The sequence below is a fragment of the Vespa velutina genome, chromosome 5, assembly GCF_912470025.1.
Source record: "Vespa velutina chromosome 5, iVesVel2.1, whole genome shotgun sequence".
Lineage (NCBI taxonomy): Eukaryota > Metazoa > Arthropoda > Insecta > Hymenoptera > Vespidae > Vespa > Vespa velutina.
In genome coordinates, this window is record NC_062192.1 from 6,460,567 (window position 1) to 6,480,566 (window position 20,000).

General features: G+C 30.5%; 3 protein-coding genes across 7 annotated transcripts in view; 1 reads left to right on the forward strand and 2 right to left on the reverse strand.

Moving 5' to 3' along the window:
- LOC124949067 (probable serine/threonine-protein kinase DDB_G0282963) overlaps positions 1 to 17,453 on the forward strand; it is an 87,508-nt gene extending 70,055 nt beyond the window's left edge. For 3 of the 5 annotated variants that reach the window (XM_047493599.1, XM_047493598.1, XM_047493603.1), the window contains 12 exons: positions 2,036 to 2,432; positions 2,804 to 4,471; positions 10,304 to 12,279; positions 12,852 to 13,063; positions 13,814 to 14,078; positions 14,412 to 14,633; positions 14,705 to 14,854; positions 15,056 to 15,163; positions 15,296 to 15,448; positions 15,588 to 15,704; positions 15,787 to 15,888; positions 16,022 to 17,453. In XM_047493599.1, coding sequence (XP_047349555.1) covers positions 2,036 to 2,432; positions 2,804 to 4,471; positions 10,304 to 12,279; positions 12,852 to 13,063; positions 13,814 to 14,078; positions 14,412 to 14,633; positions 14,705 to 14,854; positions 15,056 to 15,163; positions 15,296 to 15,448; positions 15,588 to 15,704; positions 15,787 to 15,888; positions 16,022 to 16,150 — 5,499 coding nt within the window. In that variant the 3' untranslated portion in view covers positions 16,151 to 17,453. The remainder of the gene's footprint in view (positions 1 to 2,035; positions 2,433 to 2,803; positions 4,472 to 10,303; positions 12,280 to 12,851; positions 13,064 to 13,813; positions 14,079 to 14,411; positions 14,634 to 14,704; positions 14,855 to 15,055; positions 15,164 to 15,295; positions 15,449 to 15,587; positions 15,705 to 15,786; positions 15,889 to 16,021) is intronic. The other 2 variants (XM_047493600.1, XM_047493601.1) reach the window with 2 other exon arrangements.
- On the reverse strand, positions 17,344 to 18,767 carry LOC124949068 (mitochondrial dimethyladenosine transferase 1). Its single transcript, XM_047493604.1, has 3 exons — positions 18,099 to 18,767; positions 17,844 to 17,997; positions 17,344 to 17,761 (listed from the first exon to the last, which is right to left on the reverse strand). Exons 1-3 carry the CDS (start codon positions 18,727 to 18,729, stop codon positions 17,521 to 17,523), a joined length of 1,026 nt encoding a protein of 341 aa, XP_047349560.1. The 5' UTR covers positions 18,730 to 18,767; the 3' UTR covers positions 17,344 to 17,520.
- Positions 18,768 to 18,859: 92 nt separating this feature from the next.
- On the reverse strand, positions 18,860 to 19,625 carry LOC124949421 (cytochrome c oxidase assembly factor 3, mitochondrial; the record flags this gene model as incomplete). The annotated part of the gene is made up of 2 exons (XM_047494422.1): positions 18,860 to 19,180; positions 19,481 to 19,625. Coding segments are annotated over 2 exons (435 nt in total), but the record flags the coding sequence as incomplete, so codon positions are not given.
- Between the last annotated feature and the right edge of the window lie 375 nt (positions 19,626 to 20,000).

Here is a 20,000-nt window from a genome sequence, read left to right on the forward strand (position 1 = left end):
TTTCATTCCCCTTGATTTTCTTTCGATCTCTCTACCTTAACCCCCCATCATCTCTCGCCATTTCTTTTCCACCATTTCTCCCTGTGTTGTTGATTCTCGATCGGAATCTTGGTTCATGATAAAGTCGATTCCGATTTCTCCGCAGACGGAATCGAATTTAAATTGCTAGGTATACCACTGATACGTGCGTCGTTCACTTTCCCTGAAATGTTCGTTTCTTCATTCTTCTTTCTCTTCGTTCTCTTCCTCTTCCTCTTCGATCCAACATTCTCTCTTCTCCTTCTTGGTATTTCAACTCGCGTACAGGAACCTCACCCTTTTCTCCTTCTTCCCTTTCTTGGGGAAGAACATAAATGTGTTCGTCGGTGGTTCGCTTTGACGAGCGACGATTTGCGGAAGAGACTTGACGATCAACTTCTTCCAGAAAAGAGAGAGAGAGAGAGAGAGAGAGAGAGAGAGAGAGAGAGAGAGAGAGATCGATAGAAAGAGAAAAAAAGATATAAAGAAAGAAAAAGACAGTTAGATCGATAGAAAAAAGAAAGAAAGAAGTGTGTATGTGCACGTGTATGAGAGAGGGAGAGAGAGAGAGAGAGAGAGAATCACTGAGATCTCCCCCTTTCGTGCCGTTAAAGGGAAATCCAGACGATCGATCAATCGATCGATCGATCGAGCGATCGATCCCTACGATCAATGCAGGTTTCAAGTGAGACGAGAACCTTAGCTTGGCTTTCTCGATATATCTTTTTGGATATATCGATTTCTACGAGTGACGAGTTGTTGGCTTTGCTTGTAATTCAAACTGAGAGAAAAACAAAAAGAAAAAGAACAAAAAAAAAAAAAAGAAAAAAGAAAAAAAGGAAAAAAGGAAAAAAAGCAAAACGAAAAGGAACTAACAATACTTTGTCTTCCTTTGACTCTTTCTCCCTTTCTCTCTTTCTCTCTGTTCGATTATCTCGAGAAAGACACAAGAAGAAATTTTTCCAACCGTCTAGCAAATGATCCTTCTACCGGGTTCAAGGTCAGGATCCAAGAAACGAGAGATAGAGAGAAAGAGCGAGAGAGAGAGAGAGAGAGAGAGAGAGAGGAGAGGCTCTACGTACGCTTCGTATAATGATCGATTAGTCCTTCCGCTATCAATTTTTTCTTCAGTCTTGAAACTTCGTTAGAGAATGAACTTCGCTTAGAGGTCGTGATCAGGATATTACCTATTGCAATGATGACTATAGAGAAATTTTAATCGAACTTATCAAAGATGATGATGATGATGATGATGATGATGATGATGATGACGACGACGATCATGATGATAATGAAGAGTTTTCATTTGTATAATAATTGAATAATAATTATTATCTAAAACATTTTTTTTTCTAATGTTTTACTTCTTTCTTTTATTATCTTACATCTTTCTTTTTCTTTAATCTCTTTTCTTTTTTTTTTTTACATTTAATCTCTAAAAAATATTCCTAGATTTGTAAATAATGATTTGTAATTATTATACAAATCAATATATATATATATATTTCTTTTTTCATTTTATATATATATATTTATATTTATATTTATATTTATATTTATATTTATATTTATATTTATATTTATATTTATATATATATTTATATTTTACTAAAGAAAAAAAGGTAATATTGTAAATTATACATATTTTATATTAATATAATTATACTATAATTTATAGTATAAGTTAATATTACTATTAATATAAAATAGTGCAGTATAAGCTAATAGCATATTAGTACAATAATAATGCTATTAGTGTAATTACACTGCACTAATAGCATAAGGTAAATTTACACTTATCTCATATTACCTACTTGGAAATATCTATAAATAATAAATGATTTGTAATAATTTAAGAAAAATAATAATAATAATAATAAAATAAAGTAAAATTAAATTAAATCAAATTTAAAAAATGCAATCAATTTGCAATCGAGTATGTTACTTAATAGTTACATGATAACCTCATAAAAATGTATAACAATAATATTCATAAGAATGATGATTTCTATTTTAGAATTACGATACCCTAAGCAAGAACAAAAAATCGTGGAGCGTAAGATTGGGCTTATCTCGACAGAATCAAAACCCAGATGATCCTGTTAAGGGTTGGGGTACGATAAGCAACGGTAGCGCACTGTCCCGTCAGATGATCTACGGGGACCCATGGCTTTATGGGACGGTTCGATCGTCGAGACCTGGTCACGATCCTCGAGCCTTTCTGACACCGGGACCTCCACCACCGGGTGCACCGCTTCTCGTGGTATGTTCCTGCCCGGAGTTCCTTTGCGGAACTACCAGGAAACTCGGAAGCAATTGCCGCAAGTGCGGTGGTCACCGATTAGCTGGTGTACCTTTAGGAGGAACTTGCCGATTACCAGCACCACCATCGAGGTCCAGACCCAGTCTGGCAGGTAACATTTACTCACCAAACTTGTTTCATTCTTTTTATTTTCTATTTATTATTATTATTATTATTATTATTATTATTATTATACGTATATTTTTTTTATCAATGTCCACTCAACAACTACATTTCCCAGTTTAAAGGAAAACAAAGTTATAGCGAAAGATTCGTCAGTCGAATTTTATTGTTACATAATATAAAAAATATTTTTTTGTTTTTTTTTTTTTTTTTTTTTACGATCATTACGCGCGGGCGTAACGAGAGAACATTTTTCTATTGTCTAACTCGATTTATCGTTCAAAATGCATTACGAATTTTGTTATCAATAATGAAAGATATTTTTGAGACATACGATACGATAATGTGTGTACCTGTTAGGTGTACTGAAACCAGCGATGGACGATCCATACGATCAGATGCGAAGGAACAGATTGGTGGAGCCAAGATCGAGAGCACGAAGTATCTCACCGCACAGACCGTCGTCCCAACGAGATTCACGAAGCCAGAGCGTATTGATGAGGAACGTGAAGGAACGAAAGGGTTCGATCGAGGGTACTACTTCGAGATTAGAGTGGTACGACAAGGAAGGTACGGTGCATCCTCATCATTCTCATCATCATCATCATCATCAGCAGCAGCAGCAGCAGCAACAACAACAACAACAACAGCAACAGCAACAACAGCAACAACAATTACTACTACAACAACAACAACAACAACAACAACAACAACACGAGGAACCGGGAAGTCGCAAGTTACGACACAGCTTCGTTGGTGCATCAAACGACTATTGGTTGAAGGAGAATCAAAAGGAGGATGTACAAAGGAATGGCGTAATCGATCGGCCATGTCAAAGATCGATTCCGCGTACCTCGAAAAGATCGAACGGGATTGGAAGAAACAAGGATAATCAGGATTGTTCAGTTTCAACGAAGACGTCCACGTTGACGTCAACGGAGACATTGCCGACGACATTGACAAGAACGAAAACGTCCAACTCGAATGTACAAGAAAATCACGGTGATTCGAGAAGAAGTATTCTCGAGTGTGACGTTAATCCTTATCTCCTATTGAAGAAACAAAAATACGAGGACGATCTAAGCGACGATTTATCGGATAATGCATTGGAACAGGACGCGGATATGAGGACACCTTCGAATCTATTCGATCCGTCCAAAGTTAAATCAATCGAAAGGATACCAAACAGAGGAGCAGTGGCAACGATAGGTGGTCAAAGGATTCGTGTATTCAATGAGCCCAGAGAGATATCTGACGATGAGGAGAATACACCGGTCACGAGGATACCGATACCGAAGGTATCGCCGAAAAGACCACCAAGAAAATTGAAGGAAGCTAAGCAAACATTAAAGAGTATTTTAAAAAGGGGCCGTGTAATCGAGAGTAAGAGAAAGAACGTTTTGTTCAAGGTCGATAACGTTATATTCGCACCCGAGAAACCATCCGAGGCTACGCGACTTTCATGGAGTAGAATCGGTAGGTTCGCCAATTGTACGAAGGACACGCGAAAAGAGGAATCCGAGGAAGATGACGAAGACGAGGAAGATGATAGGCCAATTATAATCGAGGAAGATGAAGAGGAGGAGGAAGAGGAGGAAGAAGAAGAACCAATCGTACCTAAGGAACAACAAGAGAAACACAAATTCATAACCATACCTAATATCAGTGATCCCAAAGCTGACAGAAGTAAAAGCAAAGATTCTAAGATCCTTACGCAAGTTAGGAACGTTCCGGCGAATATAAATTCTTCGAAGGTCGACAATATTGTTGTTACCAAGTCGATCGATAACATTGAGATACGTAAGAAGTCTTGCCAAGAGATCGAGGCGATCAGATCGAACGAGAACGTCATCTCTTCGTCCAAGTACGAGAAATCCGGAGAGGAATCTTACGCAAAGTGTAAGAAGATAGACAACGATCAGATCAAGTTGGAGGACGAAACGGAATTGGAGATCGAGATTGAAGAATTGAACGATAGGATTCCGTGTATCGCAGTTGACGAGAAGGATCTAATCCTTAGGTCGGAAGGTAAGATATCAATGTATCATTCGGAATATAGTATCAACCAAAAAGTTTTTCTAGATTATATTAAAAATCATTTGTTCTTCATTTCGAGAGTTCTACAACCCAAATAATTTTTTTTTTTTTTTTTTTTTTTTTTTTTTTTTTTTTTTTTTTTTCTTATCAAATCGTAAAACTACAAGATTCTCTAGGAACTTTTGATTCACCCTGTATTTTTTGTTTATATATATATATATATATACATACATGCCATCGTACTAATCGTCCTGATCAATGTAACATGTTAACGTCGACGATTTAGACTTATCTGAAACATTCTTGAACTTTAGCAATAGTTATATCTCTTAAGGATAACGAGCACACGTTTATCGTTTCCTTGGCAAACTTTCTTTCAAACTTCCCTGGGATTTCTTATCACGAATCCATAAAATCAATCGAATGGGCAAACCTGACTAGTCCTTGTCTTTGTTTTTACTCTTTACGAAGCTTTTAAATTCGTTCGATCTTCTTATCTACTTTTACTCTATTTTTTACCTGATCAACGAAGAGAGATTGAACCTTTCTTTCTCTTTTTCTTTTTCTTTTTTTCTTTTTTCTTTGATTATATTTTTCCATCGTACATGCGAATACGGATTCATTGATAAAGATAAACAAGTATTTGTCATGTAAATTCTTACTGGTTAGAAAGTATTTATTATTTTGCTATTATTAGACAAAATATTTCTAAACGTTTAGTTCTCGCCAATATCAATCAAACGATCTAAGATATATAGTCATCTGTTGATCTAACGTTCGGCTCTATTAATTAATTATCCTTTTTGGAGACTTTCGAGCTTAGCGTTTCAAGCCTAGCTTGTAATAACTATAAGAACCAACTATGAAATCAAGAAGATCTTTTAAGGAAAGAGAGATTGATTGATCTTTCGAATCAATTAGGAACTTTTGGCTCCTCTAGGAACTTTTTTGATCCACGTCGTATAATAAAAAAAAAATTTTGGATTTTTTTTATTTTTTTTTTTTTCATTTTTTTTTTTTTTTTTTTTTTTTTTTTTTTTTTTTAATACGATTATAAAAAGCAGGAGTGGCCAATATTCCGTTGAAAATTCCATCGGCATAGTTACTGTGTGTCCTTATAATGACAACTTTCTACGACAAGAGGAGAAAGGTTAGCCGATCCTGCCGACCCTGAGCTTTATCCTCAGGCATATTCTCTACTTGTATCACAACCTAAAAGAGATTCGAGACACTCGATTTTCAGAGTCGTTGAAAGTGGATAAGGTCAGGGTTGGCCAGTGTCGTGAGCCGACAAATAACAATCTGGATTATCGATTTTGGTTATACCAAGCAAATAACTTTGTTCTTGATATTTTAAACTGCTTACTAAATTTTTTCTCATCTTTCTTCTTTTTTTTCTTCTTTTGTCCGAGATTAAAAAAAGAAAATAAATAAATGCTCGTTAATACAGTTCCTCTATTTTCTTTTCTTTTTTTTTGTTTTTTCGATATCTTTCAAATCTGATATGAATTATTATATTTTTAATAAGTCAATTGAAAGAAATGATAAGTTCCAATAAGTTGCAATTTTAAAGAAAATTATGCCATCATTGATTGATCGAGAACAAATCAATAAACGACATTTTTTCATGATAATTTTTTAAATGATTATTTTTTTCTTTTTCTCATCAATCAACATTAAAAACACTATAATAAGTAAGTTAAACATCTAATTGATTGCAATTTTAAATATTATTAAGATCATTGATCGAGTAAAAAACAAATGAACGATATCCCATGATCGGCCATCTTGTTCTCGAATTCTCGACTCTAATGTATATTATAAATATTTCTTATAAAAAAAAAATAAAAAAAACTAAAAAAGAAAAAAATAAAAATAAATATAAAAATAAATATAAATATAAAAAGATAAATAAATAAATAAATAAAAAAATTCAATTTTGTGGTAGAAACGTTGAAATTCCATGGCCGTGCGTGGCCGAAAAGATAGAAAGGAAAGAAGAAAGGATAAAAAAAGGAAGAAAGAAAACCGGCGTGATTCGATTCGCGAAAGTGGACGCGTGGGAAAGATACGAAAGGGATCGGTACAATGCGAACAGCGGTCGTCCACCTTATATGGAAGGACGTGTACATATTTATCGTTGGGCACGTTCATCCTTCGTCCGTATCGTAAATGTCTTCGTGTCACGGGACCTCGAAGAGTAGGAGGAATAGTTACATACTAATTTCACCGCTGTATTCGGGCCCTACTCGATTCGATTCGATTCGATTCGATTCGATCCCATCCGATTCCATTCGATTCGATTCGATTCGATTCGATTCGATTCCCGAAGAAAAGTTCTTCCGTGTTTCTTACTTTTCCTTTATATTTTTATTTGTATTCTTATTTTTGCGTTCATTTGTGTTATAAAAAAAAAAAATAACAAAAATTTCTTTTTCGAATTTACCTTTCGATTTATATTCTCTCCTTTCTTCATTTTTATCTTCCTATCCGTTTATATCATTCTTTTTTTTTTTCGTTTTGAAATAATCGATTTGAAGTATCGCGAAGACTTCGACGTAAAAGAAACCAAGTCGAAAGTTTTCTTTTCGCGTGTGACGGGTGGGGAAATGCGTCGTAATAAATTCGGACGAAGGGCGTCATAATGTCTGAAACGAGTTCCGACGATCGGCAGACGCTACTAAGTACCATCGGTCGCCATCTTGGTACCATCATAAAAACTACCGGTATAATCGGGCCAGTCCTTCTCACATACGCCGTACAATAAAATTAGATTTGAAATAAAGATCCTGTTTACTCTTGACTTCTCTCTAGTGAGTGAATTCTCAAGAAAAAAGAAATGGATGAACAACAACAACAATAATAACAACGATAAAATGGAAAAATGATAATATCTTTATTGTTGTTGTTATTATTATTATTATTATTATTATTATCATTATTATTATTATTATTATTATTATTTTATATGGAGTGGAACAAATCTTTTTTTAATCTTTTCTTTATTTTATTTTTTTTTACATTTCGTAAGAAAGCCTTGTAAAAGTTTGTTCGGGATAAAATCTTGAAAATCAACGAACAAACAAAAAATAAAAAACAATGGTGTTATAAGTTTTCTTTATTTTGTAAAGAGTGGATATTAAATTTTTTATGTATTTCTTTTTTAATTCTTTAATTTTATATAGATCTTAATCTTAAATTTCTATCAATTTCTCGGTTATAATGGATTTAACAAGAAACAAACAAGATCTTACGAAACATGTTCTTTGCTTATTATAATTAACTTCGTCATCTTGATTTCTCACCTAATCTCGAAAATTCTTAAACAGATGCTAGAAATAGACGAAATCGGTCATATATTAACTCCGTATCTCTCTCTCTCTCTCTCTCTCTCTCTCTCTCTCTCTCTCTCTCTCTCTCTCTCTCGAATTGTGCAAATTAGTCTCTGAAACATAATTTTGTTACACTATTATATATGTATTCTGTTAGTTATCGATGACATAACGAAAGTGTATCCCCTCTTGCACAACACATGTTAATTCATTCGTTCAACCACTATTTTATTTCACCTATCCTTTCTCTATGCTCTCATTATCATGTTCTAATTCGAAGTGTTAAATGCTTTAAATTGTAACTTTTCACCTGACCTGAAATCTCTTTAAAATCCAATGAAACATTTTTTAACATCCATATGAGCCGTTTATTTTGAAAGTGGCCTAACACCATTTGTCAATTTATAATATCTATATATTATATAGATATCACATTTATATATATTATATATATATATTTTTTTACAAATATATATATATATATATATTTGTATATTTATATATATGTATATATATATGTATATATATAAAATATACATACGCATATACACAGGCGCGCGTATCTATACATACACACACATACATACACATATGCATATAACTGCAAGGGAAAAAAATCTACGAAAAGGAACGAAATGACTTTTACCTCATCGTTTGTTTCCGGTCTTAGACGAGTATTAGATAATCTTCATATAAAATAAACATGAATAAAATTATTACCATAAACGAATCTTATATTTCGTTTTTATAGTTTTTCCGGTCTTAGAAAAGTAAGTAAAGTATTAGATAATCTTTGATAGGTTGTAAATGGTCGTACGGATAAAATCATCTATCATAAGCTAGTCTGATATTATTTTTTTTCTTTTTCATTTTTTATTTATATTTTCTTAATTAACAAAAAATAAAATAACAGAAAATTTTGTTCTTTCCTTTTTTTTTCCTTTTTGTTTCTATATTACACACTATAATCTTTCAATTATTCGCAAAAATAGGAAAAGGTAGAAAAAAAAGAAAAGAGAGAAAGAAAAAAGGATCTTGAAAAATTTGCTAATTATATATTATTCAACAATCGATCGGCGAATAAATCGACCGACCTCGTGGAATTTTCCTTTTTAAAAAGTGGATCAAATGTTGGAAAAACCATTGCAATTTTCCAACCAGTGAGATTTCATGCAGGTTAACACATACCTCAATGAAAGATTCTCTTCGTCGGTATAGATACTTTCACCGATCATTAGCACATACATACATACATATATACATACATACATAACTTTCTCATGTATTGTGTGTACATACATACATATATACACATATACACAAACACATACTCGCTCACTCACTCATTCAGCACGCACGTATATACATATACGTATATGTATGTCGAGAGATCGAGAAGAAAAGGGATTGGCTTCAAGATAAGATCGATATTCGAAGTCGAACGTATAACCTATATTTTCTCTCTCTCTCTCTCTCTCTCTCTCTCTCTCTCTCTCTCTTTCTCTTTTTCTCACTCGCCATTTTCTTTTTTTTTTTTTTCATTTCTCATTATCGCGAAGATCGCTTTCCTCTAATTATCTCATAACATGAGTGAATTTAATGTTGAGCGGCTATCAAAGAAAATATATGAAAGCAACGTTAAAGCGTCCGACATATTCGTGTTTGTATTTTAATTAAACAAAAAAAAAAAAAAAAAAAAAAAAAGAAAAAAAAAAGAAATAAGAAAAAGTATAAAAATCTATAATGATCTGCTCGATATTTGTAGGTGTATCCTTTAAAATCTTTCATATTGATCAACACACGTGAATCCGTTTTTTTTCTTTTTTCTTTTTTTTTGTTTCGCAACTTCTCAGATTTCAACGTGCGGTTTTATTTCCGTGCAAGGAAAAAAAGAAGAGTTTGGTGTAACCGAAATACGAAGAATCGTGAGAATCTTGTAATTCTTTTTTTACACTACTTCCTTGCAATATATGTGTCAAAGTTCATTATTATAAAAAATAGCCAAAGTGAGATATGTGTGGATAAATGATTTTTTTTTATAAATTCGATGTTACAATTTTTAATAATAATAATAATAATAATAATAATAATAATAATAATAATAATGTAATATCACTTCAATTCCTTGTTGCATATGTGTCAATGATTATTATAAAAGTGGCCTAAAGTGCAAGATCTAAAAACAATTTTATTTATCAATTATTCTTTTTTTTTTACTTAGCCTATTTTTATAATATTACTTTCTTTGTAGCTGTATAATCTATAATGATTTTAGTATAATAATCGATTGGTATATACATATATATATATGTATATATGTATATACCAATCGATTATTATAAATAGCCTAAGTGTTAAAGTTTTAGAAAATTTCAATTGACTCAAAATTCAATAAAAAATATTCTTAATTTTCATCATTTTAAACACGTAAGTTTAATCAGAAATTTTAAATAATTCATATACTTAATCTTTTCTCTTTATCTTTTTTCAGAGAACTCAAGAAGACCTTTCTTGTCGCGTAGCCAAAGCGATCGATCGTTCAGCAAGCCGCAAGTTTCAGCAACAAATGTTTATTTCGCCGATACGATGCGTCTAAGTCTAGGGAAGAAAATCAAAGAATCCTCGTCGGCTTTAATAACTCTAACGAACGAATCGATGAAAAATACGATGTACGTCGATCATGATCTATCAAAAAAACCAGAAACTATTAATACAATTTCAGATCCAATAGTTCGTACTGATACCGAAACAATAAAAATAGAATCTCAACAAGATATTACAAAAGAATCAAGAATATCAGACAAAAATTTCGAAATTAATGACAAAGAAATAGAAACAGTTGGATCATCATTGACGAAAGATCAAGAAAATCTAGTACAGGAACATTTTCGTGGTATGAAACCAACGAGTTGGTCTCCACCACCTGGACGACAAAAGCATCGTTTTAAGATCAATGATTCCGAAACGATTAACGAAGATTTAGGTGGTTCTGGATCGATACAGGATCATAGAAGATCGGTATCATCAGCTTCTACCTTATCCTGGAACTCTAATAGTTCGCATGGATCATCGAAAATTGAAATAGGACCGGCATTATCAAGCGAAAGTAATGTTTGCAAGATCACGGTTAGTCCACGAGCATCGCCATTGGTTCATAGATTACAAATAGGTCCTGGACTTCCAAAAACAGCTAAGAGAACGTCGATATTGATAAATGGTGATCAAAGTTCCGGTGTTGAATCTACTCCTGATAACAAAGTCACCATCAGTGTTGGCGGCGAGGACAGTGTTTGCAATCCAACAGTGATATCAGTTAATTCCGACATCGTTCCAAAGATTCAAAGTTCCGTTGAAAATCGTACCTTGGTTATATTAGATAATTATAAATCTAACATCGTTGTCGAATCGATTAACGATGATACTAGATCGAAACAAACTAAAATCGAGTGTCAAAAAAACGAGGAACGTTCGAGGAACCTTGAAGACACATTATCATTATCATCAAAGCAAGATAAACCTGTCATCAATGTCTTAGAAGATACAACCGTTAAATTGGATAAACAATCTAGAAACATTAACGATACACCAATATCCATAAAATCCAATCATTTATCACGTGTAATTTGTTCGCATGAGGAAACGAAAAATCAGATTGAAGAAAAATTTAAAGAAACTGATGATTCCACCTCGAAATGGTCTGATCTTTCAAAAGAAGTTATGATATCTAAACTTTTGGAAGGATCATTGAGAAAAGCACGTGAAAATGGTGAGATATTGGATCATGACAGTGGCGAAGCTATCTTGAAGATTTTAAAACAGAGCTTGTTAAAAAGCAAAGAATACGAAAGTTCAGAGTCAACGTTAGAGGCCAATTATTCTAGATCATCTAGCTTGAATTCTGACACCGATTTCGTTTCAACTAATCTTTTTCTCGAAGAAAATCCTTACGAAGTAATAAAGGAACCAATTTATGAAGAGATCCCCGACGAGCCACCACCATTACCATTAAGCCCACCACCTTCGGAAGATTTCCTTAAAGACAGAATTTATTTCAGTGACGTCGATTATTATAAAAAGGTTGGATCTGGCGAATATATGAGTTCTTATTTATCGGAGGAAGTTTTCAAAAAAACAAATTCAGACGATCTAGCTGAGTCCTATCTATCAAAGAGTCCTGAGGATTTCTTTAAAAAAATATCACTATCGCCTGACGAAGAAAATATTTCGACAAAATTTGAATTACTTAATTTCCTGATGGATTCGAAAGATCGTACAACAACTGTTGATGAGGAGGACGAGGAGGATGATGATGAGGAGGAGGATACTGAAGGTGACCTTGAAGCACTCTATGAACAAAAGGAGACCAGTTTAGGCGATCTCAGTTCTAAGAGTTCACAAATTTCAAATGTTTCTGACAGCAGCGAGGAATGTAATATTATCTTGACTAATTTGCCGGAAACATTGAAGGTAATTATCGATTTTTTTTTTCTTTTTTTTTTTTTTTTAAGTTATATTGAGCGAAAACTTCTTAGGTGTTATTAAAAAAAATTAATTATTTAAAAAATCTTTCTCTTCTTTTGTCTCATCCTGTAGTTTATGCTATATATTATTTATCAAAATAATTTTGTACATATATCTATATTATAATTTTTTACATATTAATTAATTAATTTATTTTTTATTGTTGTTACATAAATTAATATAAATTTTTTACTCTTATTATTATTATTATTCTTTTTTTTTTTTGATTATTAATATAAAAAAAAATATAATATTATTAATATAAAAAAATATGATTTATATTATTATTATTATTTTTTTTTTTTTTTATTTTTGATAAGATTTTAATAGAAATCAATTTATAAAAATTTACAAAATAATGATAATAAAAATATAAAATTTCTTTAATAAAAAAAAATTCATAATAAATTTGACCTATTGGTAATAATAAATTCTATCTATTATAAATAACAATATTAATTAATTAATAATTTTATTTGCATTAATATATATAACTATAATTACTAATTCTGTTATAGTCAAGAACGGTGGACATCGAAAGGACCGATAGCGGTGTTGGGTCAGAAAGTAGTCAAGCTAGTAGTACTCGAGGTGTGGCAAGAAGATGGAGAAGCGGGAACGTTTCGTCCGGACCAGGAAGTCTACTTAGCGGAATACCGCAAGTGATTTCCGGTGATACGAAACTCTGTGAGGATTGTGAACAACGTTTGGATCCTTTGATAACGGACAGGTAAAAGACCAGATGTTATCATCCTTCTCAACAATTTCAAGGAGAAAATTGAACTCTTAGAATTTCTTTTTATATCTCAAGATTAGATTTTTATCATGTTCATTCCGTTTATAATAAATTTTCCAAGTCAAACTACAAAAAGGTATCGTTTAACACTGTTATTTGTTAATTTTATTCTACTGTTAGATAACTAATTAGTACGTTATTAGCTCTGACGAGACGTTACATTTTCATTTGGTAAAGAAAAAAAAAAGAAAAAAAAAGAAAAGAAAACGATTGGAAAATTTTTCTTCTCGAAGTCTTATTATTTTCTTCATTAGAGAGATTAAATTAGATGACATGTTGGATGTAATACGCAGGAACTAACGATTAGATCGTATTTGAACATTTTAAAGTGTCGATACTCTTTTTGCTAATGTTTGCAAGTCAGGTCACATGACAAACTGCTTTCTCCTCTTATTTGTCATTCCTTTTATCGGTAAAGAGCGAAAGTATCCTTATCGGGACGCATAATTCATCGATAAATGGTGCAAATGATCAAGCGAAAGTGATTTTGATTTTGAATTTCACACACAAACAGACACACTCTCTCTCTCTCTCTCTCTCTCTCTCTCTCTCTCTCTCTCTCTCTCTCTCTCTCTCTCTCTCTCTCTCTCTCTCTTGCATAATTGAAAAATTGACATTTTCAAGAAAGGAAGTTATGATTAACTGGTTTATTTATTTATTTTTTTTTTATTTTTACTTTTCCAGTGGAGTCGTTTATGCACCCTTTGTATGCAGGAAGTGTTCCAAGAAAAGAGCCGAACGGAAGGAGATCATTACAGAGATCGTTGAGACCGAACAAAAATACGGCAGAGATTTACAAATTATTCTTGAAGAATTTCATCGTCCGATGCTGAATGCAGGTCTTCTTACGTCTGAACAATTGTCAGCTATCTTTCTCAATGTCGAAGAATTATTAGAACATAATCTTGTTCTCGCTGAAAAGTTGAAGGATTCTGTTGAATTTGCTCAGGTGATCTTTATATAAAAAAAAAAAAAAAAAAAAAAAAAAAAAATATATATATTCAATCTAACGCGATCCATATAAACTTGATATAAGATTATTGCAATTTTATTGCATAATTTTTTGTATTTTATTTTTATACATATATATATATATATATATTTTTTTTTTAATATTAAATCGATCGATATTGCATACGTTAGAAAAAAAGGAAAAAGAAAATAAATTAAATTAAAAACTTTCTAAAAATTAATTCGTTCGTAGAAAATAATTAGACCATATTCATTTTTATTTTTATAAAAATATCAACAATTTACTAATAATATTTTTTGCATAATATAGGAATCGGGTGATGAAGATCTTCTAACAGTAGACGTCGGTAAAATATTTTTAGAATCGGAAAGGATGCTTCATGCATTCGAAAGTTATTGCACTCGACAAGGCAGTGCAAGTTTGCTTTTACAAAATTTAGAAAAGGAAAAGGAACTTCTTCGTATTTTTCTAAGGGTCTCTCAAATGGAGAACACTGTTCTACGTAGAATGAATCTTAATTCTTTTCTAATGGTATAGTATATATATATTTTTTTTTTTAATCATTATTGAATTGTCAATTTTATGAAAAAAATTATTTTCAGGTCCCAGTTCAAAGAGTAACTAAATATCCATTATTATTAGCACGATTGTTAAAAGCTACGCCATCAGTCCGACCAGATATTCAAGAAGCGAAGAAGAGACTCAAACAAGCTCAAACTAATATAGAATTGCATTTAGAACATATGAATGCTGTAAGTAATAATAATATTTATTAATTAAAATTAAATAATTATAAATAATTAAAATTTAAATTATCAAAATAATTAAAATAACCGGTCTCGAGTTCGTTTTCTTTCCTTTCTTTTTCTTTTTTTTTTTTTTTATATGTATATATAATTATTAGAATTTGTCGAGAATTATATTGTCAATTTATAAATAAATAAACTTTATAGGAAGCCAAGGATGTTACGTCTACAAAATTATGGAGAAGAATTTCAATTATACAAAATGGTAGACGATCAACCGGCGAGCAAGATATGGTTAACATCAAATTGAGAAAGGTAAACAAATATAATTAAAATTTTATAAAAATCTAATAAGAGAAAGTACAAGATTAAATATTAACAAAATTATCAATTCGAATAAATATATGAAAATTTTTTTTTCTTATTTTCCTATTTTTATTCCTATAGATGGCTGTAGAAATTTTGGAATGGGCTCATGAAGAAGCAAGATTTGTTCTGGAAGGTCGTCTCTTGGTTGCTCAGCCAACGGATAATAATTGGAGACGAGGTAGAACTGTCAAGCTATCTCCTGTTACTGCCATGCTTGTCACAAATGGCAAGGTAAATTTAAAAGATAAAAAAATAAAAAAGAAAAAAAAAAGGAGAAAAATGAGAGAGAAAAAAAAAAAGAAAGAGAACCATAATAAATTTCAAATAATAGAAAAGATTCTCATATCTAATTAGAAAATAATCTTTTCAGCCAACCGTTGAATATTTGGAATTCAATGATGATTCACTTTTTCCAAGACACATAGGTATCAAGGATGCGACTTTACTTTTGGTTAAAGAAAAAATTGGTCGTTATTCATTATTACGCGTAAGTAGATAAAATGAATGAATAATCTATATCATTAATTAATTCATTATCCAGTTACAATGTGTTCAAATAATACTTATAGGAACCCTTGTATCTCGATAAATGTATAGTATGTTGTGAAACTAATCTTGAGGATTATTTTGAAATACAAGAATTGTCTTCCAAGGAAACGTTTATATTTAAGGTAATATTTAATCGCATTATTTTTTTTTTTTTTTTTTTTTTTTTTCTATCACGTTTATACGATAAAAAGATCAAATCAGATCAATCCTCTTATTAATTATGTCATAATAATTATAACGATAAATTCATTTTAGGCTGAGGATGGCGCCAGAACGAAAAGATGGTGTAGAACATTGCAAGCTCATGCACAATCTCTTGGTGCTTGGCGCAAACGTCGTGGAGCTTTACCTAATATCATGATATGCGGCGTTGCTAGAAATTAATAGAACAAAATTACAATGAATTTGAATAAGGCGAGAGTAATATTAAATCGCAAATTACCAAATTATTGCAAATTAGTTGCACAATTTTTTTTTCTTTTTTTGCGAAAGAAAAGAAAAACGGAGGGAGGTGGGGAGAAAAAATGGCAAGGAATATATTTCTCCAAAGTAAATTATAAATTAAAATCAATAGGAAAATTTGCTTTACGATGATTTCCACTGCACTTCGATATATTGTCGAAGAGCAATCAGAAAGTCTTTGGAACTTTTGATTTAGTCTATATTATTGACTAAATCGATTATCGTTTCATTTTCTTTTTTTTTTTACTTTTTTTTTTCTCTTTTTTTTTTTTTTTTTTTTCTTTTGTGTGTATGTGTTCGATTATACAGTACGTTGCAGAAACTCAAGTTTCCTACGTAACTGTAATCATAATAGGACGCAACAATTTTCTTTATCGATTCCTAACTAATATATAATCATAATTATATAATACATATAATATATGAGATTTCTTTTTTTTTTTTTTTCTTTTTTATCTTACCCGTATCTAAAAAATACGTGTAAGATAACACGTATATATGTATATATATATACGTGTATAAAACTATTTAATATTGATAATTATTATTATTTTTATTATTATAATGATAATATATATATATATATATATATATATATATATATATATGTATATGTATATGTATATATATATATACACGTATATATTCTTATAATTCAAAAAAAAAATGAAGAGTAGCTGTGATATCAACCGGTGTATTGGGTATTATCGTTTCGTTATTAATTTCGGGAACCATGGTACAAAAATCAACATTGCATCCTCCATGATTACATTTATCAAAATTGGTCAATTTCTGACAATAATATCGATTTTGAGGTAATAGGGTTTTGCAAAGTTCTGAATGAAAATGTATGAGAGCCGATTTAATATGCGTTTCTGAGAAAAAGATTATCGTTAAGTGTCTCTTATGTTTTCTTTGTTCTTCTTTTTTTTTTTTCTTTTTCATTTTTTTTCCTCTTTTCTTTTTTTTTCCTTAGTATTATATAAAATGCATTTCTCTCAAAAAAAAAAAAAAAAAAAAAATTGAATGATACTTAACAGTATTTTACTATGGCTAACACATCATTAATGAAAATTGTACATTGTACTATAGTTTTATTTAAACGCTAAGCCATATTCATGTATATAAGTGTATATTTTATACACGTACGATCTTTTAATTGAAATTATAAAACAATTGTAATAAACTACATCTTGCGACTAAATAAAATAAAACATGGTACATATATACGAATCCACTTTTCTAATCCAATTACATTTTAACAAAATATAATATACAAATTATGATGCTTGTCATTCTATAATATCATTAACAGAAAAAATTTCAGTATATTTTTTGTTAAGTATTCGATGCGATGCACGATGATCGTACGAGCTTATCTCAGGATGTTTTTCTATTATATATTTGTAAGCAGTTGTTATTTTATCAATATCCTCGACAGTAAGTTTTGTTGGTCTAATCATTGGATCTAAGTCACTTAATTTATATACCAAATTTGAAAGTTCTTCTCTACAATATTCTGGAAAAAGTTTTCTAGAAAGGAGACAAAAGTTTTATAATTTCATTCGAATAAATTTTAATACTGATAGAATATAAAGAAATATATTGGACTTACTTGACACATTTGATACTGTATTTTTGTCGTGAATTAAAAATATGTCTTGTTACTTTTTCAAAAATATTAAATTCATGTTTTGTACGTGGCTCTTTCAATGGTTCAAAAGTTACAACTCCTACGTCTACATCCGGTTTTGGAAGAAAAGCTTTTCCTTCAGACACAAATAAAAAAGGATGAAATTAATCTATTCGCAATTGAATTAAAAAAAAAAAAAAAAAAATAAGTTCGAAGTAATATGTTATAATTAATTACCTGGAATAATAGTACAGAGACGTGGTTGAGTCCATGCTTGTGCCATCACCGATAATCTACATCTTTCTTTATCAAATGGTTCAGCTACTAAACGTTCTGCTACTTCCTTTTGAAATGTTAATAACATTTTTGCCCTACCATATGTCCATGGACCATTATGTTCTGATATATTTTTAAGCCATTCAATTATTAAAATGGTCGAAACGTTAAATGGCAAATTACCAATTAAATGAATATTTGGAGTATCATCCATCCATTCCTTTTTTTCTTCCATAGGAAATATATCATTCATACGTAAATTTCTAATATCTTCATATATAATATCCATTTGACCATTTACATGATAGAAAGATTCCGCTAACATATCTAATATTGGTTTAAATCTTTTATCTTTTTCCACAACTATTAATTTCTTAGGACCTTTTCTTATTATTGATCTTGTCAGTCCACCTGGACCAGGTCCTATTTCAACTACATGACTTCCATTAAGATTTCCAGCTTTCTTGATAATGTTATCGATAAGTCGTTCATCCAGTAAAAAGTTTTGCGACAAATGCTTTAAGGCCGACAATTTATACAATTTAATGATATCTTTAATAGTTGGAAAAGGAGGTAATCTTATACTCAACATTTTTCTATGTAACACTTGCAATTGTATTTTTATAAGACACTTTGTAGATAATCAAGTGTTAAATATATATTCAAATTGTATTATGAAATCAAGATTTGTTATATGGTTATAAATATATATATAAATATATACTAATCGAGTCAACAAATTTTAGAAATAATTTATGCATTGGTTTGAGATGGTATGATTACTTTCTCAGGTTCATTCAAATCATCTAAGAACTTTTCTTGCTTTACCGAATATATTGTATAAAAATAGATTGAAAAAACTGTACCTCCTAAAATACAACCAAGTATTCTATTTGATCGTCGTATTTTAATCAAATCTTTCACTCTTTCAGAGTTCTGTTTTTCTATCTCGTTCATTAAGGTAATATGAAGATTTTTTATTTTAGCACTATCTTTCTTCAAATCGACTTTAGGCATCCAATTCTTGTCCATGATTTGATCAGCTTAAAATAAAATATTTATTATATTATTTTCATATGAAATATTTTATTACGTAATTGTATTATCAAATTTAGATATAAAATATTTTACAAAAGAAAATATACATATTATCAATGATTAATACAAATAAGAGTAATAAAGTCAAAATTTATTGTAAGTTAAAAAGAGGTTAGTTCGTTATATTTAATTGTACAAACTTACGAAAGAATATATTGGTTACATCAAAGTTTTGATTCGATGAAAAACAATCGTAATATTTTATTTTAATATATATATATATTAATGTACACTTTCAATTATACCATTGATCTTGAAAATACTCCTACACAATCCCAAATCGATAAGACGCCAACGAAGAATATTCCTTTTACTATATAACACATGTGTCTTATATTGCAAAGTATATAAGTACAGTTCTAAAAGTAATCGATATTTACTACATAGATAATACGTAAAATATTATCCATTCATCGTACAATATACGAATATTACCGACACTCGATAAACTTTTATTATATCATTGATATTTTCGATCGGTAATATAGATTCCTAAATAATTAAATTTATCTACTGTAAATTCATATTTTATAAGATAACATTGTACGATACATTTATTTTCTTTGAATTCAAAGGAATCGTTTCAAGAAGATAATATTTTAATATTCTTTAGAAGACAATTTTCATATTTCCTTAAATACCAACTATACTCGCAAGCTTTGATAAATGCTTCGACGTTATCGATTGAATATTCACTGCATAGATATTTCATCCACGTACATATATACATACATAAATATTGCTTGCATATTTTACGAATATACC

What these genes read in the sequence shown, in the direction of transcription:
- LOC124949068 (XM_047493604.1), bottom strand. Translation starts at nt 18,729, where the DNA reads ATGTTGAGTATAAGATTACCTCCTTTTCCAACTATTAAAGATATCATT. An exon ending in TCTCTGTACTATTATTCCAG is followed by an intron (nt 17,998 to 18,098) that starts GTAATTAATTAT and finishes TTGTGTCTGAAG; the next exon opens with GAAAAGCTTTTCTTCCAAAA. An exon ending in TACAGTATCAAATGTGTCAA is followed by an intron (nt 17,762 to 17,843) that starts GTAAGTCCAATA and finishes TCTCCTTTCTAG; the next exon opens with AAAACTTTTTCCAGAATATT.